Consider the following 24205-nt stretch of genomic DNA (forward strand, 5'->3'; position numbering starts at 1 on the left):
CAATTGGATGCCGACTTTCTACAACTTGTTTTACAGCAGCTGCTCTGATGTCACGCACGAGCATAAAGCTGATGGGACATGAGTGACAGCCAGTCTCGTGCGGCACTTGCAAGCGTGCCCTTCATCGCTTGCCTTGCAACCATGCAAATTGTACGACATCAACCACAGCCGCACCTCCGTTGTTCCGCTCCATCCAGACCTAGCTAGCCTCAACCACCCAATCCCATCACTCATGCAGCTCTTGACCAAACACAGCATCAGGCGAATAATACCATGGTGTTCATAGTGTTCCGTTTCAGACAAACTACAGGGCCCTCCACGGGTGCGACATGCCCCCACAGTACTAGGGCCATCCGCGGCTCTCGCCAACGCCGCGTCCCCACACGCCGAAGCAATGTGTTGAATTTGCGCCTAGGACAGACGACCACTCAGGACGGTGTATTGGGGCTCGCGCTGAGACAGGATCAACCCATCTAGCTCCCTACGTCAACGGACCTAGGCCGGACGGCTGGGGAGGACAGCATCAACCTATCCTCCATACTCTGCACACACACGCGCTGCAGCACACACGCACCCCATCACCCGCCATCGCTGATCCGGACGCCACTGCCACTAATCCAGCCGCGCCGCTTGGGCGGCCTGTTCAGCGCAGAACCAGACAAACTACAACACAACCAGTCGCCGCCGCACACTTGCTACCAGGGGCGTGGGAATCCCCTGCGTGCAACTCCGGGCCACGGGCACAACAACATCCATCAAGCGCGGCCGCACTCATGACAGCACTTGCACCCAGCCACACCACCGCCCTACCGACGCCGCACTGAGCCCAACCTATCAACTCCAGCTGTACACGTGATAATTACAGACTAGTACTACAACAGCGTAAGCCTGGGGTATAAGGGCGAGCGCACGCGCCACCTGCCTTGGCGTTCCACACACGCACACGCGCAGGTCCGACCGCGTGCCTCAACCCCAGCCTCGTACCGCGTGCCTCACCGGTATCCAACGGCGGGAGTGTGCCGCGCTCCAGCCCGCGCGCTGGGGCACCCTATACGCCTTTGGAGATGCCGCTCCCCGCGCCACTGAAAGCCGCATGGCTGCCGGCCTTCACAGGATGCGCACGGGCAGCGACCGCGCCAGCCCTAGCAGCAGGCCCTTGAGGCCGAACCAGGGCATCCGCAGCGCCATACCCGCCGCCTTGGCCAGCGAGCGGCCCGCGTGCGCGGTGCGGACCACGCCCTGCCGGGGGAGCCATTGCAGCAGACCGCCACACATGTCACACGTCCGCCGATGAAGCATACACATTCATTGAGTAGAACAGGTGCAAGAGCACGTGCGTAGGCGCCTCGGACCTGGGAAGGCGCCGCCTGTTACGCCGCTTGGACGGCCCGTGGCTCCGCCCACCTCCCATCAAAAAACGTCCGCCGCGCCCCCCGCCCGCCCGCCCGCCCGCCTATCCGCGCGCCCGCCCACCTGCCCACGCACACGGCACACATACACACACACACACACACACGCCGCACCTGCTCGCTGCCGCCTGCCTCACCTGTGTTGCCAGCGCGAATGAGGCCTGCACGGCGCCCATGTAGCCGCGGCAGAAGCCCACAACGCCGCCCGCCACCAGGCCCAGCACACTGGCGTACAGCACCTCGCTCACCAGCGCGAACGCCACACACGCCACAGCCTGTGCAGCCAGAGACAGCAGGCAGAGACAGCAGCCGCGCAGGGTCACCACCGCGCGCCTTGAGCGCGCAAAAGCGTGGGAGGACAGGGCCTGGCCCAAGTACAGTGCCGTGCCGCACTTGTCGCACACCCACACACCATTGATTGCCCCAGGTTGTGAAGCTTGCCCCACTGGTAGCAGGCGCACGCTCGCCACCCCGTTCCTCCGCAGCCCCGCCTCCGCCCCTTCCGGCCCGCGGCTCCTCCCCACCTGGCACCACAGCAGCTCCGCAAAGGGCGTCCCCAGCATCTCGCCCAGTATGTTGAGTAGGCCCAGCAGGATGCTGGTCTGCTCCACCACCTGTGCACACACACGGACACATATACCCACACACAGACACGGCATTGGTGCTGTTTCCCTCAACCACACGCACCGCCGCGATGGCACGGTCAGACGGGCATTTGTCTCGGGCAGGACAGCACAGCGAACCCCAGCCCCACCCTTTGCTGCCGGGTTTCGGGTCCCAATCTATCGGGCTCAAGACCTAACCGCCCCTCCTGCCCCCCGCTCCCGCTAGGCTTGCAAACCCCAGCCGCCGCCACCTCCCCACCCATCGCGACGCCTGCCACCTGCCACCGCGCTCACCAGCGTCTTCCCCATGCCGAAGCCCGCGCGCAGTCCCGCCGCGCCCGCCTGCGCCGCGCCCACCACACTGGATCCCAGCACGTACAGCTTCCAGGCCCGGTACGCCAGCGCGCCCCAGCTCTGGCAGCTCAGCATGTCCAGCACGTGCGTGCTGCTGCGAGACAGCTGCGGATGGCGGGTGGGGGCGGAGGGGGGAAAAAGCAGCGGGACTGGTGGGCTGTGACGGGAGGGCAGGGTGACGGCCTGGGCACGCTGGTCCTGCTGGCGCGCGGCAGAGAGGGTGCAAACGTGCATGCGCTGCCCCTGCCAGCCCACTCTCCACCATCTGCCGCGATGCAGAAAGTTCTGCAGCTAATCTACCAAACGGCCACCGGGGCCACAACCTCGCACTCATGACCCGTCACCTACCAACTGTTTTAGGTAGTCCCACCGCCCGGAGCCGCCGCCGCCGCACTGCACCGTGGGCAGCTTATAGGGCTGCCGGCAGATCTCGCACTGCCGCGCCTGGCGGAACTGCCCCTGAGCGCGCCGCACCTGCGGAGCGGCACCGCGGCGGGCGTACGGGTGTGTGTGTGTGTGGGGGGGGGGGGGTGCCAACGTGCAGGGGCTGTGGACGACTGTTCACAGCGCCCCTGACTCAGCCGCTTGCACTTGGCCGACCCGTCCTAGGGTCCCCCGGCGAGCTTGCTTCGCCCACCTGTTGCCAATCCTGAAGACAGCGATGGTGCATCCATTTCAAGGAGCCGGTGCACGCGCACGGCGCGCACAGCCCTAGCTCGCCAGGTCCCTCCTCGGCCCAGCACACGCGACAGTTCCTTTCGTCATCGTGTTTCGCGCAGTCCTGGTTCCTATCCATCGCGGCTATCGCTGTAAGGGACACGATGCACGGTGTGTATCGCCTTTAGTTGCGAGGGCTTGGCCCGTTCAAGAATGCTCGCCGAAAGCTCGTTTCATGCAGGGGCGCCTGTACGCGACTCCAACTTGTGTACAGTGTGTCTTAAAGCTACAGAACCTAGCACCGGATAGCGATTGGGCGCGAGGAATCGTCCTTGTCGCGGCAGTCGCTGGCCGCGTCGAGCGTTATTGGGCCCTGAGCCGGAAAACCCTTTTGTCTAGCTGTGCTATACAAGGAGCCATGCATGAATTTGTCTTACGGCAAATTCCCGAGGATGCGCTTTTGAATGCTGACGCGATTGACACGCCACGCTTCGCCTCCCCCCTCCCAGGTACTTGCAGCATTTTCCTACATTGGGTGTTCGGTGCTCCGGCCGTGCATTCATTTAGTTACCCGCGCCCGGCGCTCAACATACCAGTACTACCTCTGTTCAATTCAGTACCGTAACATCCAGTGACGAGCGCACGCTAAATTATCTCCTGCATCCATCTCAGCCCGGACCTTTCGGCCGCCTGGTACAATACACTCCCCCACCACATTAAGCCAGCTGCGCGAGCAGCACTTTAAGCGTCGGCACCACTGCCGCTTCCGCGTCCTCGCCTCCTCCTCCACAGCCCCTGCACCGCGCCCCGCCATCCCGACAGCGTGTCCCCCAGCAGCCGCCGCCGAGAGTCTGCCACGCGCTCCTGCTCCGCCGCCACCAGGGCCGCCACGAACACGTAGACCGACGGGTCCAACCAGCCTGATGGGCAGGGTGAGAAGGCCGGCCGAGTTAGGGACTTGAGAGGGGCAGGAACCGGCCGGTGGATCGGGGCGCAGCCACAAGGTGGACTGCAACTTCACCAGAGCTGCAGCTGGCGCGAAGCTACGTCATCCTCAAGCTCTTGCGAGCACAAACACACACAAGTACTCACCCACGAGCGGGTTGCCCCTGTTTGCGTAGCCGCCCCACTCCACGTACCAGCCGCCAATATCGTGGGTGGGCTCACTGCAGAGCGCAGACCAGGCGGCGATACAGGGTCAGGGTTAGCCGAGCACATGGTTTTTTGTAAAAGGGCAAGGGCTGCTACTCGCACCACCCCACCGTACCGCACCGGGTGCATACCGGTACGCAGCCAGCTGGCCTCACCGCGGCGGGAAGAGCCAGGTGGGGCTGGGCAGCAAGCGGGCGCGCACGCAGCGGCACAGCAGGCGCAGGCGCTTGGTGGTGGCGTCGAAAAAGTGCAGTGTGCGCAGGCCGGGGAAGGAGCCGCGGACCACCAGCGCCACACGGCGGCCTGCGCATGGGCGACAGCCGCAGGCACGGCAGGTACGACAGGTATGGCAGTTACGGCAGTTACGGCAGGCAGTACAACACGCGAGCAGCGAGGGTCAGTAGCAGTGGCTACTCAAACACGGCGCCGTCAGCAACGCTAACGTTCATATCCCCGGCCCAATCAGCGAGGTGCTGCTAGCAGGTGAAGCAGCTTTGAGTTGCATGCAGGTGCATGGGCCAGCCACTCACCTTCGGCATCGTACACGTGCCGTCCCTCCAAGCCCGCCGTCAGCGTGCCGCACACATACACCTTGACACGCCCCTCCACCACCGGCCCAAACAGCGGCACCACCAGCCCGCTCAGCTCCGGCTCCGCCTGCTGCTGCTGCTGTTGCTGTTGTTGCTGTTGCTGATGCCCTTGCCCGTCTCCAGGCCCCGCCCTCTCCCCTCCCGCACCAACGCCTCCCCTGCGCGCCACCGCCGCGGCTGCCTCCGCCGCCGCGGACACCACAGACGCCACTGCCCCGGCCAGGCCGCCAACGCCACCGCCGCCTCTCCGCCCCACACCGAGGACCGCCGGGTCATCAAATGGAAACCCAGGCGACGGCGGCGATGCAGCCGACGATGCCTGGCTGCACTCTGGCGCCCCCGCCGCTCCTTCCGTCCGCCCCAAGCTATTTGATGCCGCTGCGGCTGCCGCCGTGCCAGCCGTGCGGGCCGGCGGCTGCGGGGGCTGATGCACGGCCACAGCCGCCACGTCACCCCCCAGCTTCAGTTCCAGGATACGTACGGAGCCGGGGCCGTCGCCAATGGGCGAGTCCATGTCAAAACCCCAGGTCCGGGGGTCATTGCGCGGCGGCGGCTGCTTCCACTGCTGGCTGCCGCCGCCGTTTCTGCCGCCGCCGGCATAGGCGGACGCGGCCACGGCAGACGCGGCCTCCGCCTGCTCCGCCGCCCGCTCGGCGTCGGAGATGCGTGCGGCTTCTACCAGCGCCTGTGACACGGTACACGAATGGGATTGGTGAATGTGTTTCTGCAGCCACTTTGCAGCCAGTACAGTAACTCGCCGCCCCTTGTAATTGCAGGCATGCTGGAAAGGGCTGGGCTAGTACAGCAGTGACTTCGCCTCGCGTGCTTAACCCCTGCACAGTCTTCAAACCACCCATGAAACTTGCCCACCTGCAGTTGCTTGGGCGGCATGATGCCCTCCGGCAGATCGACACCGCCGCCGCCAGCACCGCCGCCACCACCGCCGCCAGCACTTGCACCAACAGCAGCGGCAGGACCAGCGCCAGTGGCAGCTCCCGCAGCCGTAGGGTCATGAGCAGCTGCAGCCAACGGCCCCGCAGCCCGGTACAACGCGCTCTGGTCAAAGGCGCCAGCCAGCGCTGCACCCGGCGCGGCCGTCCTGGCAGCAAGAGCAGTAGCATCTCTGGCAGTACCTGTACCGGCAGCAGCCGCCGCCGCCGCCTCCCGCTGCCGGCTGCGCCAGCGCTGCAGCAGCTGCCCGCCGCCCAGCGCGCCGCCCTGCTCCGCCGCCTCCCGCGCCTGCGCCGCCTCCGCCGCAGTCACCAGCGACACCTGCATGCTATGCCGCTGCAACGCCTGTGGGGCAGGGCGCGGAAGGAGCCGGCGGGCGGCAGCCGTGGCAGTTATGGACAGTAAAGCACCCGAATCCGGAGCGGGCCGCAGGACCATAGTGACCAGCTGGACCGGTCCTCGCCGCAAGGTGCCGTTCAGTGGCCTACGACACCAGCAGCTGCACCCGGCAGTGGCACCCGGCACCCGCGCCCGGCATAGGCACCCGGCAGGCAGTAGCACTCACGGCCGGGTCCGGGTAGAAGCCCTGCATCTCCAGCAGCCCGCGGAAGCGGCTGTAGCCGGGGACCAGGTGTCCGTACACGGCGCCCGGGGAGGAGCCGGCGGCGGCGCCGTCCTGGCCCACGTCCCGCCGTGCGATGGCCGCCGCGGCGAGCGACACCATCTGTGGGTTGGCGATTGGGCACAGGCCGGGAGAGTGGGCGGGAGGGAGAGAGGCGAGTGTCGATGTGGTCCGGCATGCGCGGTGCATCCGGTGCGGGAGGAACCACTCCTGAGAACAGCAGCCTAACAGCGGCGCGCTTCGCAGAGAGCGCTTACTCCGGCCCGAACAAGTGAAACTACGTCTCGACAGCCTGCTGCTGTTGGCCTCGCGGCGATACCATAACACAACCCACATACCGCACACACCACGTCACATACCACAGCCCACACCTGCTCATCGCTTAGGCGCACCAGCACAGCTGGGTCCAGTCCGGCCCCCTCCCGGTCATCAGCCAGGAAGGACTCCACATCCACACCCGAGGCCGCAGCCGCCATGTGCGGAGTGGTGGGCATCACGCCGGGCGGCACAGCCTCCACCTCCGCCCCCACCTTTGCCTCCACCTCTGCCCCCGTGTCTTTGATTTGCGGCGCCGCGGGCTGCACACCTATCGCCTCCGCCTCCTCCTGCGCAGCCGCACGGGCTGCAGTTGCAGCCGGCGCCCACCCCGCATCCGGCTCGGCTGCGCCCCCTGGTCGCCCTGCCGGCTCCCCTGCTGGTACCCCTGACGGCTCCGGCGGGTGGCTTGCGAAGCTCTGCTCTCTCGCCGCCTGCGCTGCCGCCTGCGCTGCCACCTGCGGCGCCGCCGCTTCCACGGGGTCCACAGGTGCCCTGGCATCCGGTGCTGTGGGCCATGATGCAGCCGCTGCGGCACACGACGCAGCTGAAGAGGAGCCCCAGACACCTGCAGCGAATGAAGGTGGCCCCACAGTGTTGCCTTGATACACCGCGGCGCCGTCGCTGCTGCCGGTAGCACCGCTGCTGGCGGCATGCGCACCGCCCGCAGCAAAGCCGTGTGCAGCCACGGGCCCGGACCCCGCGGGCGGCGCCCCGGCGGCGGCATGGGCTCCTGGGGCTGTGGCGGCGGCAGCCGCGTCCGGGGGCGCTGCAGGCGGCGCCGACAGCTGTTGGTGCGGCATGGCGGCTTCGCCGGTGCCTTCCAGCCGTAGGGGCTCCTGCATGACGCGAGCATGTGCGTGCGTGTGCCTTGGGACTGTGTGTGTGGACACTTTCAACATGGCACGCGCCGACCGCGGGCATGCCTGTGACAGGGCCTGCAATGTGCTGCCACTAAGCTTCCTTGGGCTACGCAGAGTACCTCCCAGTATGCTCCTGATTCCTGACACCACCGCCCACACCGTGCCTGCGCCTCCCCAGCCGTGCCTTTGGCCTCTGTGTTGCAGTGAATACTTGACTGTGGTACGTGTGGCACCAATAACCCCTCCCCACGCCGCTCAGCCCCCACCCAAGCGCTCACCCGCACCCGCACGGCGCCCAGTAGTGTGCGGCCCGACACCAGCTGCAGCAGCTGGCGGCTGGCGGCGGGGGCGCGGCGCAGCTCGGCCTCAAAGCAGCGCGGCAGCTCGCCAGGGCGCAGGTCCAGTCTGGGGGCGGCGGGGAGCAGTGGGGCCGTGGGGAGGTGGCATGGACGTGGGCAGGACGTTGCGTGGCGGTGTACACGACTCAGTCCTCCCCACCCACTCACGGCTTGTTTCCGACTGTCCCGCCCACACACGCACGGCAGCCGACCTAGCCTCCGCCCGCTCCCACGCCCCCGCTCTCTCCCAGCCCCTGCCCGCCCGCCTCCCCCGCTCTCGCCCTCACTTGGGCCCCAGGTATGCGTGCACCAGGGCGGCGTGCAGCTGCCCTTCGAACTCGGAGCTGTACTTGCGCAGGTAGTACTCCAGAGCGGCGGCGCGGCCACCTGGGGTGCAGCAGAGGGCAGAGCAGAGAGCAGGCACGGCACACAGGAGTTTGTGTGGCGTGGGGTTTGCGAGGAGTAGTGCCCTACGGGGCAGGAGGCGGAGGAGGGCGGCGGCGAGGCTTGTCCTGGGAGGCGGCGGCGGCAGTGCTGCTCGTCAGCACATGCAACACACCAGCCACCACCACCACTAGCCCACCACTAGCCCCATCACAGCACATGAGGTACACGTGCACACCACGCCTACCTCCCATTACGGGCTCCCTCCGCGGCCGCGTCATCCACTCGCCCACGCCGTAGCGCCAGGCGCGGAAGTCCACTTGACGAAGCTCGCCACCACCGCCGCCAGCAGCAGCCGAACCTTCGGACTCAAAACCAAACCCGCCCGCTCCCATGCCACCTAGGTCATCTGCAAAGCCACCAGCAGTTCTGCTTGTGCTGCTGGCGCTGGCAGCGGCGGCGGTATGCGGCGTGCGGTGCTGGCGCCCCGGCCCGCGCCCGACCCGGCTGGCCTCCTCCAGCTGCCGCTGCGCCGCCGCCGCCAGCTGCAGGTCATACTCCCGCCTGCGTGGCAGATGTGCGGCACAGCACACCCCGTCAGAGGGGTAACGAGCCATTAATACGTTGCAACTGCTGACACTACACACCCCATCAGCGCACAGCGGTACACGGCCGCGCTGCCTGCACTGACCGCCCACCCCTGCTGGCCCCCGCCGCAAGTAGACCCGGGCTGCAGCCGCCTCCTGGACGGTGCACACACTCGTTCACTGGATCCTTGCTTTTCAAGAGCATCTTACACATCTTGAGTACCACCCTCCCACCTGGCGACGGGGCTGCTGACCACCTCGTATGCCGCCACGAGGCGAAGGAAGGCAGAAGCAGACGCCTCCACCGCACTCGGCGGGCGGGCGGTTGACTCGCCCGGCCCGCCCGCCGCCGCCCCCGCCCCCGCAGCAGCGCCGGGGCCGCCGGATGGCCGCGGCGTGCGGTGTGGGGACGGCGCCGCGTGCTGCCGGTGCGTGTGGGTCTGCTGCGGTTGTTGTTGCTGTGCGCTGCTTTGCTTTGCACGCGCCGCCATGACGTCTGGGTGCAGCTCTTTTGCTCTCTGCGTCCCAATCGGTGAGTAATCTTTTACTTGCCGTGCCAGTCTGGACCCAGTCAGAACCATAATACTATATTAATCGCGACAGCGGGAGCCACTAAAATAGATAGAAGCGGTGGCCACCCAAGCCCCTCATGGCCCCCACAGTCACATATAACACGCACCTGCTTGAACGCGGCCTTGATCTCCATCAGTGTCGCGTCCTGCGGCACGCCCAGCACCTGCGTTCCGGTCGGCCCAACACCAGCCGCGGGGTGAGCCTCGGTAAATATACGAGGGCAGTAGAACCAGTTGCAACAAATTAACGTTTCTATGCATTGCACCGGAGTCATAGCTGGTGTCCAGTTGAGGCCAAGCCTACCTCATAGTGACTACCCGGCGGCGCCGGCCGCGGGCCCGCTTGCCATCCTGCTTTGCTGCCAGCGCTGCCACCGGCGCCGCCGCCGGCGCCGCCACCGGCGCTGCTGCCGCCGGCACCCACACCGCCATGACTGCCCGCACAGTCCGCAGCACTGGAGTGAAACCCCCGGCGCACGCCCACGCTGGCGCCTGCCACTGCCCGTGCCAGGCTGTGTCGCGCGCCCAAGCCCGCCTCCAGGGCTGCCGACGTAATGCCAGGCCCGCCGCCGCCGCCGGCCCCGCTGCCTGCTGCTCCGCTGATGCCCCGCGCAGCACCGGGTCTTCGCCACACGCCACGAGCAAAGCTTGACAGAGCTTCATACAGCCCGACCCATGAGTCAGGGTTCAGGGCGCGGCTGGAGGAAACAGTCCCGGCCGAACTGGCTCCTGTGCCGTCCAGCCCAGCCGTTGCGGCCACCGACCGAAAGGACTCGCTGGAAGCTGTTCGCGAACAGGCACATTGGAGGCCCGAGGTCGCGCTGCGTTGCTGAGCAAGCGCGGGCCAAACCCGTGTTGCCAGCCCAGCCGGGGCTGCCATGGGAAGGCGTCGTGCGCGCCCGCGCCCTAACCCGCGCGTGACGGCGTGACCGGCTGGTTATGGCCTAAGGACTGCAAACTATTAGCACGTGTTTTCATGCCCGATGATACATTAAGAGCCGCATAGGAAAGCGGTACTCGGTGTCGACCACGTCAGGCGTGGCAGGGTTTTGCCCACATCCACATCGCTCGTCGGGACCATGTGCCTATGAATGCTTTAAATGAATTCAATTGTTGAAAGGATACAAAGACAAACTGGCAGCAATTGAATACACGGATGAATGGATCGCGATGGTTGCGACAGACCATTCGGCATTCCTTGACGAATGGACAAATCAAGTGTTTAGCTCCTCAAAATCTTAAGCAGAATGTCTTCTGCACATTTCGCCAATCTCTCGGCCGCTCCAATGCAATCCAGGAGCGCTCCACTTCCAGATTGGATGCGAGTCGCTCCATGGACCGCTACTTGCTCAATTGTGTCGAGCTTAGGTCAGTGCGAAAACAATAAGACCTCAAGCGAAGCGCAGACGCCGACCTCCGGTTGCACGCACGTACGTTGCACGCGCTCTTCATTCAGCAGGCGCTATAAATGCTCGACCCAGTGCATGTCCATAAAATCAATCTCATCGAGGTGGGGCATTGATCAGCGCGGCATCAGGAGGGCTGCCACGAAGCCAGCCCAACGGCCGCGAGCCTTTCGCGTTTGGACAAGCTTCCTCGCCGTCGCTCGCGCGACCTAAATGTTCTTCTCGTGCGCACGCAACAGGTGTTGTTAGAGGATGCGGAGCTCCACTGCCCGCCGGGGCGCTGCGTGGAGCCACCGCCCGAGGATGAGGTCCTGGACTGGTGCGTGCGTGCGTGCGGGTGTGCTGGCGTGTGTGTGTGGGAGAGCGGGCGTGACAATGGGTGCGAGCGTGCGGGTGGGCGGGCGTGGCGATGTGTGCGTGCGTGCATGCATTTGGGTCGCTTTACGCGGCTTGCGGGCCCTGCCCCCCCCCCTGTGGATGAGTCGCGTGCTGCTCGCTCCCTGACCGACCACTTCATTCCCTTAGTGCAGTCGCCACCAGTCCCTGCACGCACGGGCCCACGCCTCCCTCCAGGCCTGAAGACCGCATCCGGGCCTACTTTGCACAGCAGCTGGCAGCGCTGAGCCTGGGGCCCTCGCTGCCCGGCCCGGCCGGCTCGCTGCCCTCCGAGCTCCCCTGCCAGGCGGTGCTGCCGGCACGCGCCATCAGCGCTGACGGCGGCCCCGAACGCCACAGCGGCGGCACAGAGCTGCCCTCAGCAGCAGCCCCGCGTCCTGCCAGTGGTGCCGCTGAGACCGCTGAGACCGCTGAGGCCGCTGAGACCGTGGAGACCGCTGAAACCGCGGAGACCGCTGCTGCGGAGGCAACGTCCTCAGTCCGAGTGCCGGCGCCAGCATCAGCCGCTGCAACAGGCCCGGCGGTCGAGACTGGTGACCACACGGGCGCCAGCAGCAGCTGTGGCTGCGGCGGTGAGGCCGATGGCAGGGACGCGGCGCAGGACTTCGCCGAGGCTACTAGCGCCACCACTTCGACGGAGGGTGGCAGCGGCGGCAGCGGTAGCAGCAGCGGCAGTGGCGGCAGCAGCGGCGCAGCGCAGCTGACAGAGACTGAGTGGCAGCAGCTGTTCCAGCGCTGGTTTCCGGGACTTCCAGCCAGCGGCACCGCAACGGCCTCGCCAAGGTGATGAGTCATGACTGACTGTTGATGAATGATGATTCGGTGCTTTCGCTTCCAGGCGCTGCCGTACCCACACGCTCGGATGGATGTGCCATGTGGCATGTGCGCGCCCACACTCCTCATCGGGCTCCCTTGCGCGTCCCTTGCCCTCGCATGCCCCTATCTTAGGCGCCCCTGCCTTCGCGTTGCACCTCACACGGGATACGACTGCGTGTGCTATGCACAGGATGCGAGTGCTTGCGTTTCATAGCTCCGGCAACGCGGAAGACATGTGGACTTCCGAGGGCACGGGTGCGCGCCGAGCCAAGAGCCCACTCCTGGTGAGCTGCTATTACTGCAGCCCCTTTGGGAGTTCATGACTCCTATCATCGACCTTCTCGTCGTCCCTTCAGGTCCCTTGCGTAATGCAAGCTTGCAAACTCACAAACTCGGAATGAGTCGCCGCGGGCAATACCGTATCATTCATAATACCAGGCTGCCCCAACGCTCTTGGCTGCCGCTGCTTGTGTCGCTGGCCCCCGCAGGAGTGGTGTCGGGGTCGCGATGTGGAGCTGCTGGCGGTGCAGCTGCCTGGGCGGGCTGCGCGGCTGCGGGAGCCGTTCCTGGACAGTGCGCAGGTGGGGTGGTTGGGTGCATAAATGGGAGGTTGAATGCATAAATGGGTGTGGCTGGATCGGCAGCGTAGGCTGCGCAGTGATGGCCACCATGGGGAGGGGTTATGCCGTGGACTTGTGTAGCATAACAGGTCTCAATCGGTATCTGGCGTTGCCGGAGACGCGTGGCGTGGGACTGTCGCACCGTTGTAAGGCCACACCCGTTTCTGCCTGCGCGGCGCAGGACTTCGCTGCCCAGCTGCTCCCGGTGCTGGCGCCGCTGCTGGCGCAGCGGAATGTGCCGTACGCCCTGGTGTCCCACTCGCTGGGCTGCTGGCTGGCCTTTGAGCTGCTGCGGGCGGCGCGCGCCGCCAGGCTGCCGGCCCCCGCCGCCTGGTGCCTGTCCGCCATGCCGGCGCCCGACCTGCCGGAGGCCCAGCGGCCGTGGCGCCAGCAGCGCAGCCTGGGAACCGCTGACTTCCAGGTGGGTGGGCGCGTGGGCGTTTGGGCCCTTGACTACTGCATGTGTGTGTATGGGTGTGTGTAAGGTTGGGCGTGACTGACTTGCTTTATGGGTTTGTGCTGGGAATTGGGCTCGTGTGTGTGCTTGCGATGGCTGTGCTGTAATTGCTGCTGCGTGTGCATGTGCCTGTTGGAGCAGGAGGAGGTGCGTGGCTGGGACGTGAACGAGGTGGTGTTCTCGCCGGACATGTGGCAGGTGAGCGCGCATGTGGGTTGATACATTCCCGATGGCCGGGCTACTGAGCACGTGCGCGGTGCTGCTTGACACTGCTTCCAATGCTGAGGAAGTTGCAAGGGGGGGAGTCCTATGAGTAGCGGTGGGTTTTCTCTGCTTGCAATCGTGTCCGTCTCGCGTAGGACCCCTGCATAATGTAATTGCTCTGCGCCTGTTATACCTGGGGCGTTCATGCGCGGTGGCAGTGGGTGGTGAAAGGTGAGGCTGGAGGACTTGGGGGACTAGAAAACATACCCTCCCGACATAGAGATGCACACATGTGTACCAAACAGATGTACGAGCCCATCCTGCGCGCCGACTTCAAGTTGTTTGATGAATACCAGATGCTGCCCAGCGGCAGCAGCCCGGTGGCGGTCGGGCGCACGGGCGGAGCGTTACATGACGTTGCGGTCTTTGACGACCTGCCCATCACTGCCTTCTACGGCACACGCGACCGGTGAGGCGAAATCGCACCGTATTATTCTGAGTGAAGGTCATACGGTGAGACGGGTGCGCATGAGCGTGCATCAGTAAACATTGTGCTTGCCATGCCCGGCTGTAACGTGCTGGACTGCAGGCGGGTGACGCCGGCGCTGATGGAGGGGTGGCAGCGCTTCACGACGGGGCCCTTTCAGCTGCTAGCAGTGCCAGGCAACCACCTGTGGCCCCTGAACGACCGGGACTCCAAGGCCGCGTGGCTTGCGTGCGTGGTGGCAGCGCTGCAGGACGTCGCGGAGGACACGGGTGAGGGCGCAAGACATACCTGTGGGGGTTCCTGATCGGGGCTTTCCATGCCTAGCGGCGCAGCGCACGCAAGCAGTTGTACGAGGCAGTTTTGCTGTGTAAGCTGACGGTTGGCTTGCTTTCCCGCCTATGCCTATGCCTGCCACCATCACTACTTCACAGGGCTGTCGCGTGTGGGCGCGTAGCGGGGGACCTCATGCAGAGGGCCTCCGGCGATTGCAGCACACTAGGGCAACTGGGCAAGCAGCGCACGTGCCTGTGGCGTTAGTCCAGCAAGGCTTGTTCTCTTTGAGCCCGTCTGGGACATCGCCGCTGAGTGGTAACGCTGGTTGGAGGTGTGTGTCTGAGGGGGAGGGGTTGGGGTGTTGTTGGTGGGGGTTAACGTGGCGGCCGCAGCGAGGGGCTGAAGCCACACGGCGTGGACGCAGGGTCGGGCAGGCCAACTTCGCTGGGCCGCCAAGCGTGGGTGATGTCGTCGAGCAGCATGCCGGCAATTATGTCCTAGTAATCTGTTTCTGTCTGTTTCATGCGTGGTGCCGGTGCGCCGGTTGCATAACTGGTGGCCGCCGGCCCGCGCTGGCTGACAAAGGGTTGGGAAGGGTGGGTCTGGTCGCTGATTTGATAGCTCTAGGTTCACACAGCTGCAGACCATTTGACATTTTCGAAACGAAATGATGTCGGGGGCGAGGTGTGGCCAGGCTGGCGTCGACCTTGGACTCGAGGAGCGAGGTTATATTTCCACTCTCGTTCGCCGGTTCGCGTTAGCTGACCTGAGTTGATGCTCCGCATATTATATTATTTAGAAACTGGTGGAAGGCAGCGAGGCCGGCGGTCCCACACCTGCCGGCGCCGGCGCCGTTAACCAGTAAGTTTTGATGTTTTGTGTATGCATAACCCCTGAGCATGTAAGCAGCCTCATTGGGCGCGTTGCACGACAGCGGCATCCGGCATGGGGCTCGGCATAAATGTAAGACTCAGTCGCGGCGGCCTGATTCCTGCCCAGCGACATCCTGAGATATTGTTACGTTATTGTAGTCCTTCCAACGTAAACAATATGATGGTTGCCTAGAGCACTTCACACGGCTTAGTGTCCCACTTACTCGCGACATTCACAGGATGGGGAACTCAAAGAGCAAGGAACCGGCCTTTGACCCCAATGCGCAGAGCCCCTACAACGTTGGGTTTCAGGAGCTGACGGACGCAAATGAGGCAAGTAGAGCGGGCCGTGTGGCAGGCCAAACTCTGCATGCTGCCGCTGGGGGCCCTTGTGAACCCTAGCGTTCTGAGCTACGACTCGTATGGTTAACTGCAGAACAAGGATATGGAGTTCTTCGCGCGCGTGGGGAAGGCGGAGGGCCTCTCCAAACTCTTGTCAAGCTCCGTCGAGTCAGGGTTGAACGCTGACCCCCAAGCAGCAGGAGACGACAGCGTTCTGGAGCACCGTCGTGTCTTCGGCGAGAATAAGCATGCCGAGACGCCGCCCAAGAATGTGAGCACATGGCCATCCACTTCTTTAACGTCTGCGACTAGTGGGCGCGCTGCCTGGAAAAGCGTTAACTTCAAGGCTGGAGATGTTTCCTTGGGCTTAGCAGGATGGGCGACCTGCTGTTTTTGTTGACCTGGTGTAGGGCGACTGACTCTCTTCTTGCCGTCTCCTGCATTTCCTGCAGTTTTTCTTCCTGGTATGGGAGGTGGTGCAAGATCCTATCCTTATCCTGCTGATTGCGGCGGCCACGGTGAGTGTGCTGAGTGGGGTTTGTTGGCACGGCCTCGTCCCCGCGTGGCGAGTTTGTGCTATTACCAGCACAATGCCAAGACGCCAGCCTTCACTGCGTGCAAGGGGAGCGAAGTGTGTCCAGCGAGACGGGGCCTGAGGGGCCACGTCCAGGAGATCACGCTGGTCGTGACCTCAGCCCACGCAGTGACCTGGGCTGTGCACGGGCGTAACGGGCAAGTGGGGACCTGGCCTTAGGACACGCTTCCTGCTCCTAGCTAACCGGGCTGGGTTTGTGCTTGCCTGTGCCAGGTTTCCACCGTCCTTGGAGCTGCCATTCCGGAGGAGCGCGCAAAGAGCGCCTGGGTTGAGGTACGCGGGGCGTTGGGGCGTGTAACACAGGTTCTGTTGCCGTGTCACCTGGTTTCTGGCCGCATGACATTTGTTTGCCCCCGCGTCACCGACAGGGAGTGGCCATTTGGGTGGCTGTCATCGTCGTCACGCTCGTGGGTAGGTCAACTCCGGAGCCAGCTTGTGTGCTTGGGGACTTCCACGCACCTGTGTGCCGGGGAGCGGGGTCAGTCGTTTCCAAATCCAGAAAACGGAGTCACACCATGACTAGCAAATATGCCCCATTGTCATTGGGCAGGACGAAAGTGACAGTCCGGGGAACGGGAATCACAAAGGGAGCAGAGGGAGCAGCTATGGTGTCACCTAGCAACTGTGACTTGGCGAGTGTCCGTGCGCAGTGCGTGCACGCACGCTGCCGAACCCCTGCACCTTTGCACACCACAACACATGTACTTGCTTTCCTTTGTGCTCTCTAACATACACCGGCCTTCCATACTCCTTCCTTGTGCCCTGGAACACACACGAATACGCACACACGCTGGCACTTCTTATGCTCGTCGACACAAACGCACACACTCTGACGGCGGGTACGTACACCTGATCTGTGCACGCAGGTGCGGGTAACGACTACTCCAAGGACCTGCAGTTCCGGAAACTGAACGCGCAGAAGGACCGCATCGAGATCAAGGTGGTGCGCGGTGGGCAGCAGATCCTGGTGCCCAACACGGACCTGGTGGTGGGCGACGTCATGCTGCTGGACACTGGAGACAAGGTGGGTGCGGGTGTGTGATAGGCGTGTGGGTAGCCTCGAACGGCGGAGTGAGGAGCTCGCAAGGCTGAAGTGAAGGGGGCGTAGGGGGTGGATGTGGGCGCTCCTGAAGCACGACAGGTGCATTGCGAGTATGTGCGCGGGAGTATGGTCGGGGCGGGCCGAGGCTCCAGGCGAACGTCCCGCAGGCCAAGGCGCCGGCCAGTCGGGACAGTCCTGCATTAGCCGCCAGTAGCGTAGAACCAAGCAAGAGCTCAACACACACACACACACGCCCGCACACACACACACACACACACACACACACGCGCCCGCACAGGTGGTTGCTGACGCCATCGTGATTGACAGCCAGGGGCTCACAATGGACGAGGCGTCGCTGACGGGCGAGTCGGACCCCATGAAGAAGAACACCACAGCGGACCCCTGGGTCATGTCGGGAACACAGGTGTGGGGGGGGGGCAGGGTCGGAGCGAGGCGGGCGGGCGAAGGGCGGATGGGCGAGGGGGGGAGGTGTGGGCGAGGGGGCAGTTAGGATGGCATCGCGTGGTGGACGGCTGCGCAGCTCTCATGCCTGAGCGAAGCTGTAAGAAGAAGCACTGGAGAAGCGGGGTAGGGGGATAGCGGGAAAGAGGTGGCCGACAGAGGCTGTGCGTGGGACTGGTGGGCATGCGTGTGCCCGCCCCAACAGCGGCGGTACTTCTTTCCCCCAGCCACCACTCACGCGTCTCGGGGACCTATGGCGGGTGGCTGCAGGTGACGGAGGGTAGCGGGCGCGTGCTGGTCACTGCCGTCGGCCCCAACAGCACTTGGGGCAAGACCATGGCCCTGGTGAGCGAGGCGGGCGACGACGAGACGCCGCTGCAGCAGAAGCTGGAGGTGCTGGCCGGCGCGATCGGCAAGGTCGGTTTCGCGGTGGCCATCTGCTGCTTCATCGCACAGCTCATCAAGTGAGTGCCGCGGCGGGCGGAGAGTGATAGGCTCAGGCAGTAAAGGGCGAGGAAAAGGCAGCAACAGCCAAGGCCAGTGGATGGCCTGCAGGGAGGCGGCGGGTTGGCAAGGGGCTGAGGCTGGGGCAATGCGGTGGAGTGCTGCAACGTGCTGAGCAAGCCGGTACCACCACTGACGGGCCACGCTACAAAACAGGTGGTGCGTGGAGAACAACGGCTTCCCCATCAGTGAGATTAACAACAACGGCCCCATCCAGTTCTTCCTGTACGCCATCACCATCATCGTGGTGGCGGTGCCCGAGGGCCTGCCACTGGCCGTGACCATCTCGTTGGCCTACAGCATGAAGAAGATGATGGCAGGTGCGAAAGCCGGGTAGCAGCGGGGGCGGCTGCAAGGCAGCAGGCAGCACCGAAGGGCGGGAGCGAGGCACGGCGAAGGAGAGGGCGGGGCGGCGGGTGGCAGCACGACGGCTGATCGAAGACGCACGGACTACGCGTGCTCGCGCAGCAACGTTGGCCAACGATCCTTTCCCGAACAATGCCTCCGGTTTCGCGTCCCGACCACAGACCAGAACTTCGTGCGCGTGCTGGCGGCTTGCGAGACCATGGGTGGTGCCACGGCCATTTGCTCCGACAAGACCGGCACGCTGACGGAGAACCGCATGACAGTGGTGGAGGGCTGGTTCGTGGGCCGCCACTTCAGCACTGCGCCCAAGGCCAATGAGCTGGACCCGGAGGTTTGCGAGCAGCTCAAGATGAACTGTGCCATGAATGCCAAGGTGGGAGAGGGTAGGGTAGGGGAGCCGCACCTGGCTTTCCTATCAGAGGCCGAGGTTAAGACACAGCCGATGTGGGTAGGGACATGAAATAGAGAGTGGGAGACAGGGCGGGAGTGGGGGTTTCGAACAGCTGGCTGAAGGCCACCCGTACCGCCGTACGCACTCCACTGCACGCCCACAGGCCTTCATCATCGAGAAGGACAACGGCAAGATGGACTTCGTGGGCAACCGGACGGAGTGCGCTCTGCTGCTGTTCATGAACAAGGAGCTGGGATCCAACTACAACGATTACCGCCACAAGTACGACAAGGCCGTGGTCAAGGTGAGGCATGCCGCACATCTCATGAGAGGGCGGGGGGGGGGGGTTGCGCTCTGTCAGCAGGCCACCTGGAGGCTGTGGGCTACCGCGGCACTGCTTCAAATGGTGAACCTGAAAGTACCATGGCCGGCTGCCGCTTGTTATGCTCTTTATGCACGCAGCTGTACGGCTTTTCCAGTGCCAAGAAGATGGCCAGCGTGTTGATCCAGCTGCCCGACAAGCTGCGCCTGTACAACAAGGGAGCGGCGGAGTGGGTGCTAAAGCGCTGCATCCGCTGCCACACCGAGGTGAGGGCTCATGCTGGACTCATGGCAGGACTCATAGGCGTAGTAAGCCGCCAGTCAGTTCGGCAGGTGGCTGGGCCTCTGGCGCGAAAGGCGCGGGGCTGCGCAGCATAACTCCGGGGGCCCTGGCACATGGAGAGGGCAAGAGCGCTAAAGCCGCCACTGAACGCGCACTCCTGTTCCCGCGCCCTGCAGGCGGGTATCGTGGAGATGACTCCGGCCCTGCGCGGCAAGCTGCTGGACGAGGTGACCAACATGGCCAAGCGCGGCCTGCGCTGCATCTGCCTCTCCTACACCGACTACCCCATCAGCGACCCCTCGCGCCCCGAGAGTGAGTGCAGCAGGCGCCCGCTCCTGTGCGCTTTGATTCAAGGACTGGGGCGGCAGGGCAGAGCAGTGTGGGCTGTACGGCTAGAGGACACGGCAACGGATGTGCTGGTGCAGCCCAGGGGAGCTGCTTGCGCGACAGCAAGTACGGCAGGCTGTATGACAGGTGACGGGAGTCATCCAGGCAACGTCCGCCACAACTCAATTTCCCCTTGATATCTTCCCTTTGCAGACTTCTTTGAGGAGGCGGACACCGTGGACGACAACCTGACCTGCCTGGGCATCGTGGGCATCAAGGACCCCGTGCGTGCCGAGGTGCCGCTGGCCGTGCGCACCTGCAAGCGCGCCGGCATCGTCGTGCGCATGGTGACAGGCAAGCAGAGAAAGGAACTGCGAGGGTGCTGGGGTGTGCAGAGACGGGGTCGAGAGCTGTGTCGGCATCAGGTTTTGCGCGCGCAGCTAGCCTGGCAGGCCTTGATGCGCAAGGCGAAGCCGGCGAGCGCGGCAGGCGGGTAGCGTGCGAGTCCCAGTCCTGGACATTCGCCTGACGGTTTGGCTCCCGGCTGACACGCGCGCGCGCACAGGTGACAACATCCACACGGCGCAGCACATCGCGCGCGAGTGCGGCATCCTGTACGACATGGGTCCCAACCACCCGGAGCACGTGGCCATGGAGGGACCCGTGTTCCGGGAGATGCTCAAGGTGTGTGTCGTGGCAGTGCAAATGGGAGAGGGCCGACGCCGTGCATGCGTACGTATCTTGTTGTCGGGGGGGCCTGCAGTGGTTTGCAGGCGTAGGTACGTTTGCTCTTGCGCTTATGAAGCATAGGGCAGAGAGCTCGGCTCGAGCGTTGGACGACAGGGCGCCGCGGCTCCCGGGGAGGGGGGCCTGCGGCAGCGCCCTCGTTGCTCGACCTGTGCCCGGGCCAGCCGCCGCCGCTGCCTTCCCGCTCCTAGCCGCTGCTCCACCTCCTTGGCCGCTCGTGCCTGACTGCCCCCATCAGGACCCCGACTTCATGGCGCTGCGTGAGCGCATGAACGACCCTAAGGCGGACGGCCAGAAGGAGGCGCTGCAGGAGATGAAGGAGAAGATCAACCACGTGCGTGTGCTGGCGCGCTCCTCGCCCGAGGACAAGCTGCAGCTGGTCCGCCTGCTCAAGGTGCGTGGGGGTGGGGCGCGCCGCGCTAATGTCGGGAAGGTCGCAAAAGGTGCAAAACGCCAAGAGCGAACAATACAGTACAGTGGGCCCTGGTGTCTGCTCTGTGCTTGCCTTTGGGATTACTGCACGGGATTACTGGTACGACATGAATCTAAACAAGCGTCATCCGGTCTGCATTGCAACAGGAAATGGGCGATGTGGTGGCCGTGACTGGTGACGGCACCAACGACGCGCCCGCGCTCAAGGAGAGCGATGTGGGTCTGGCCATGGGCATTGCCGGCACGGAGGTGGCCAAGGAGGCGGCCGACATTGTCATTCTGGACGACAACTTCAGCTCCATCGTCAAGTCCGTCAAGTGGGGCCGCTCCGTGTTCGCCAACATCCGCAAGTTCCTGCAGTTCCAGCTGACCGTCAACCTGGTGGCGCTGGTGACCGCCTTCATTGGCGCCGTGGTGGGCGGGCACGAGCCGCTCAACATCCTGCAGTTGCTTTGGGTGAACCTGATCATGGTGAGGCCGGGAGGCGGGCGCATTACCCGGGGGGTGGCGCAGGGCTGGTCCAGCCACGGGGACGAGGCGGACTGGTCGTAACGAGTGCAGCACACGCAAATTGGCAGCACGGGGGCCGCACGGAACTCTTACACAGACGGCTTTCGTTGCACCGTGCCACGCAGGACACCATGGGCGCGCTGGCGCTGGCCACGGAGGCGCCGCACCCCACGCTGCTGCTGCAGCGGCCCAACGGCCGCACCGAGCAGCTGATCAACGCCAAGATGACCAAGCACATCCTGGTGCAGGGCTCCTACCAGATGATCTGGATGTTCCTCTGCCTCTACCTGTTGCCCCAGGGCCCCCCAGTGAGTGTGCGCGCTGGTACACCACTCGCTACGTGCTCGCTGCACATGTGGTATGCCGGTGTGCGGCCCTGCTCACCATCCACCGTCTTCACATCTTCCTGGCTCCTGAGCCTTGTGCTCGTCACCTGTCGCCCGCTTATCACAACACATATACAAAACCCCACACCCCACTTCTCTGTACTAATCCTTTCAACCCACAGGGCCTGGAGCAGTACAAGGTGCACAACGAGGCCTACATGGCCAACCAGGACTGCGTCAAGTACGCCACCGAGGTACTGCCCGGCCAGCCCAACATCACGAACGCCAACCTGGCCACCAGCGTCAGCTTCACCTGCAACGTCCTCACCGCCTGCGACATGCCCTGGACCAGCTCAGACCTGTCCTGCGTGCTGACGGGGCTGTGGGCGCCGCAGCCGGTGCCGGCCGACCGCGCCACCGCGCTGTGCACCAACCCCGCCTACCCCCGCAACGGCACCGACGCCAGCGTGTGCGACTACGAGTCCTGGGCCGAGGTGCGTGCGGTAGCATCTCCGCAGCTTGTTTCAGCCGTGCACCGTCATTCTTTCTCCCTGGACGGCGCACGTGTCAGCCATACCCTGATAAGTGATTACCCAACCCCAACGCTTCCCACCGCACTCTGCGCAAGAGAATGACCCTGCCCGCCGCTGCCTTAATCCCCCGCCCCCCTTCCGACCCCACAGACTGTGCAGGGCAAGCTGGATGACGAGTTCATGGACTATGAGATCGACGAGTACAAGCGGCCGCTGTCGCTGCTGTTCAACATCTTCATCTGCACCCAGGTCGCCAACGAGATCAACGCGCGCCGCATCAACGACGAATACGACATCTTCTCGGGCCTGTTCACCAACTGGATCTTCATGGCGGTGCTGGCAATCACCATGGGCGCCCAGGTGCGGTTGCGGCTTGTGGCGATGTGGGTCAGGCAGAGCGGCTGGTTGGCTGGGAGTGGCGATGTGGGTCGGGCGGACGGGCGGGTGGGATAGGATGCAGCAGGCGCAGCGCGGGTGAGGTCGCGATAGGCCTAAAGCTGGATGGTTGTCTCCGTGTCGATTGTGTTGTAACTGTGAATCCCTGTAACTTTGATGTATCCTACAGGCCATCATCATCAACTTCCTAGGCATGTTCTTCAAGGTGGAGCCGCTGGACTGGAAGGAGTGGCTGGTGTCGCTGGCCATTGGCTCCGGCGCCTGGCCGCTGTCCCTTATCACTCGCTTCATTTCCAGGTCAGCCACGACGCCCTGCGTGGGCATACCACGCCGCTTGCCTGCGCGCCTCCTTCCTTTGCGCTCTCTAACAAGCGGCTGGAGGAAGGGTTCTCACCCCGCTGCCGTACCATTCGGTCTCTGCCCGCGGCCCAGTCCCTGCCTTGAGCTAACCCGCCTGCCGCACGCCGCCGTTTTGCTCGATCCGCAGGAACATCGCCGCCTGCGTGCGCTTCGAGTCGCAGCTGCCGCCGGATATGGACGACCCGCAGCTGCGTGCCGAGGTGGCCGCCGGCTACGACTTTGACTTTGCGCCGGCCGGCACTGTCAGGCCCGACTTTGAGGGCGCGGCACTTATCGGCAACAATACCAACGGCCACGCTGCCGCGCATGCTGCCATCTCCAAATCAGATGTGGAGATAGGCAACGGCGCGAGCGGCAAGCAGTGAGCGGCTGCAGCTGGAGCCGTGGTGTGTTTGTGGTGCAGCGGAGAACGGGCTTTTAGGCCCGGTGGGAGAGAGCGTTTATCACATTGAGGGTATTTTGAGTGGGCTTAACCGACAGACAGGAAGATCTTGGCTTGAGGTGTGTTGGCTGTTTGGTGCCGTTTGTATGTGTATGTGGACGCTCTGACAGGTGGCGAACCTGAAAGACGCAGGCAAAATAACTGCGCGAAGGTACGGCGTACGAGCATACTGGGCTATCTGTGCTGCCGGACCCGGTACAGCGTTTGAGGACACGCACAAACACGCCCACTGGCGCCCCCTCGGTGTCTATGGGCGGTCAAAGCGTAGCGATTGCGGGTGCGCCGGCCCTCGATGCATGAAGAAGCCGGCTATGCTCGGCGCATGCCAGGAAAGGCAGACGCTTGTTTGCATTCATCCGTTGTTAAGGGAGTCACAAGGCCTGTTCAGACGATAGGTATGTTCGGGTTGCATCCACGTTGGAGACGGCCGTGTACGATATACGTGGCACGGTGCTTGCACCCCACGGTGCGGGGCGCGGCTGACGAAGTGCCTGTGCTGAGCTCGTGTGTATGATGGCGAGAGAGCCTCGGACGCCCCTGGTCAGCAGGATAGTGATAGTATGCTGGCGAGCGTGGGCTGTACCCCTCCGAGGTGGCGAAATGACAACAGGAGTGGGATCAATGGGGAGGTTTGGTGACGGCAACCAAGTGCTTCAGGTGACGGGGTTTGAGGTTACGTTTTTGCCTCCGTCCAGGGCTCCTATCTTAATGTCTCCAGACATTAATTGGCCATTTTGGCCGTTTCCTAGACATTCCTCCCGGGGGCTAATGTCTGGGGCGAGACTTTGTTGGCCCGGGTTTGGGGCGGGTTTTGTCCCAATTCCTATGGAGAAGCCCCCATACCGGCTCGGCGTCTTCGGGAGCTGGGACTGTCCCCTCTGTAACATCCGCATCCA

The 24205-nt window shown here is 64.1% G+C and overlaps 4 protein-coding genes across 4 annotated transcripts; 2 read left to right on the top strand and 2 right to left on the bottom strand.

Moving 5' to 3' along the window:
• Positions 1-18: 18 nt before the first annotated feature.
• CHLRE_09g389000v5 (uncharacterized protein) lies at positions 19-3406 on the bottom strand. Its single transcript, XM_043065493.1, has 6 exons — positions 3006-3406; positions 2717-2842; positions 2309-2473; positions 1934-2023; positions 1547-1684; positions 19-1239 (listed from the first exon to the last, which is right to left on the bottom strand). The coding sequence occupies exons 1-6, from the start codon at positions 3036-3038 to the stop codon at positions 1108-1110; spliced, it is 684 nt and encodes a 227-aa protein (XP_042921028.1). The 5' UTR covers positions 3039-3406; the 3' UTR covers positions 19-1107.
• Positions 3407-3460: 54 nt separating this feature from the next.
• On the bottom strand, positions 3461-10516 carry CHLRE_09g389001v5 (uncharacterized protein). Its single transcript, XM_043065494.1, has 13 exons — positions 9704-10516; positions 9507-9563; positions 9062-9345; positions 8488-8804; positions 8144-8243; positions 7797-7923; positions 6712-7494; positions 6284-6442; positions 5638-6063; positions 4708-5452; positions 4333-4480; positions 4118-4191; positions 3461-3945 (listed from the first exon to the last, which is right to left on the bottom strand). The coding sequence occupies exons 1-13, from the start codon at positions 10277-10279 to the stop codon at positions 3767-3769; spliced, it is 3975 nt and encodes a 1324-aa protein (XP_042921029.1). The 5' UTR covers positions 10280-10516; the 3' UTR covers positions 3461-3766.
• A 120-nt stretch (positions 10517-10636) lies between these two features.
• Positions 10637-14975, top strand: CHLRE_09g388900v5 (uncharacterized protein). Its single transcript, XM_043065489.1, has 10 exons — positions 10637-10909; positions 11045-11124; positions 11379-11984; positions 12208-12301; positions 12506-12598; positions 12819-13058; positions 13236-13292; positions 13604-13767; positions 13888-14054; positions 14217-14975. The coding sequence occupies exons 1-10, from the start codon at positions 10868-10870 to the stop codon at positions 14237-14239; spliced, it is 1566 nt and encodes a 521-aa protein (XP_042921030.1). The 5' UTR covers positions 10637-10867; the 3' UTR covers positions 14240-14975.
• Positions 14976-15066: 91 nt separating this feature from the next.
• CHLRE_09g388850v5 (uncharacterized protein) lies at positions 15067-24205 on the top strand. Its single transcript, XM_043065487.1, has 22 exons — positions 15067-15263; positions 15367-15543; positions 15725-15790; positions 16081-16140; positions 16236-16278; positions 16734-16891; positions 17208-17333; positions 17642-17835; positions 18032-18195; positions 18403-18614; positions 18796-18936; positions 19095-19220; positions 19413-19548; positions 19777-19917; positions 20129-20247; positions 20549-20704; positions 20890-21213; positions 21378-21560; positions 21761-22072; positions 22262-22471; positions 22677-22804; positions 22995-24205. Exons 1-22 carry the CDS (start codon positions 15171-15173, stop codon positions 23230-23232), a joined length of 3507 nt encoding a protein of 1168 aa, XP_042921031.1. The 5' UTR covers positions 15067-15170; the 3' UTR covers positions 23233-24205.

This window comes from Chlamydomonas reinhardtii, chromosome 9 (assembly GCF_000002595.2).
Source record: "Chlamydomonas reinhardtii strain CC-503 cw92 mt+ chromosome 9, whole genome shotgun sequence".
Classification (NCBI taxonomy): Eukaryota; Viridiplantae; Chlorophyta; class Chlorophyceae; order Chlamydomonadales; family Chlamydomonadaceae; genus Chlamydomonas; species Chlamydomonas reinhardtii.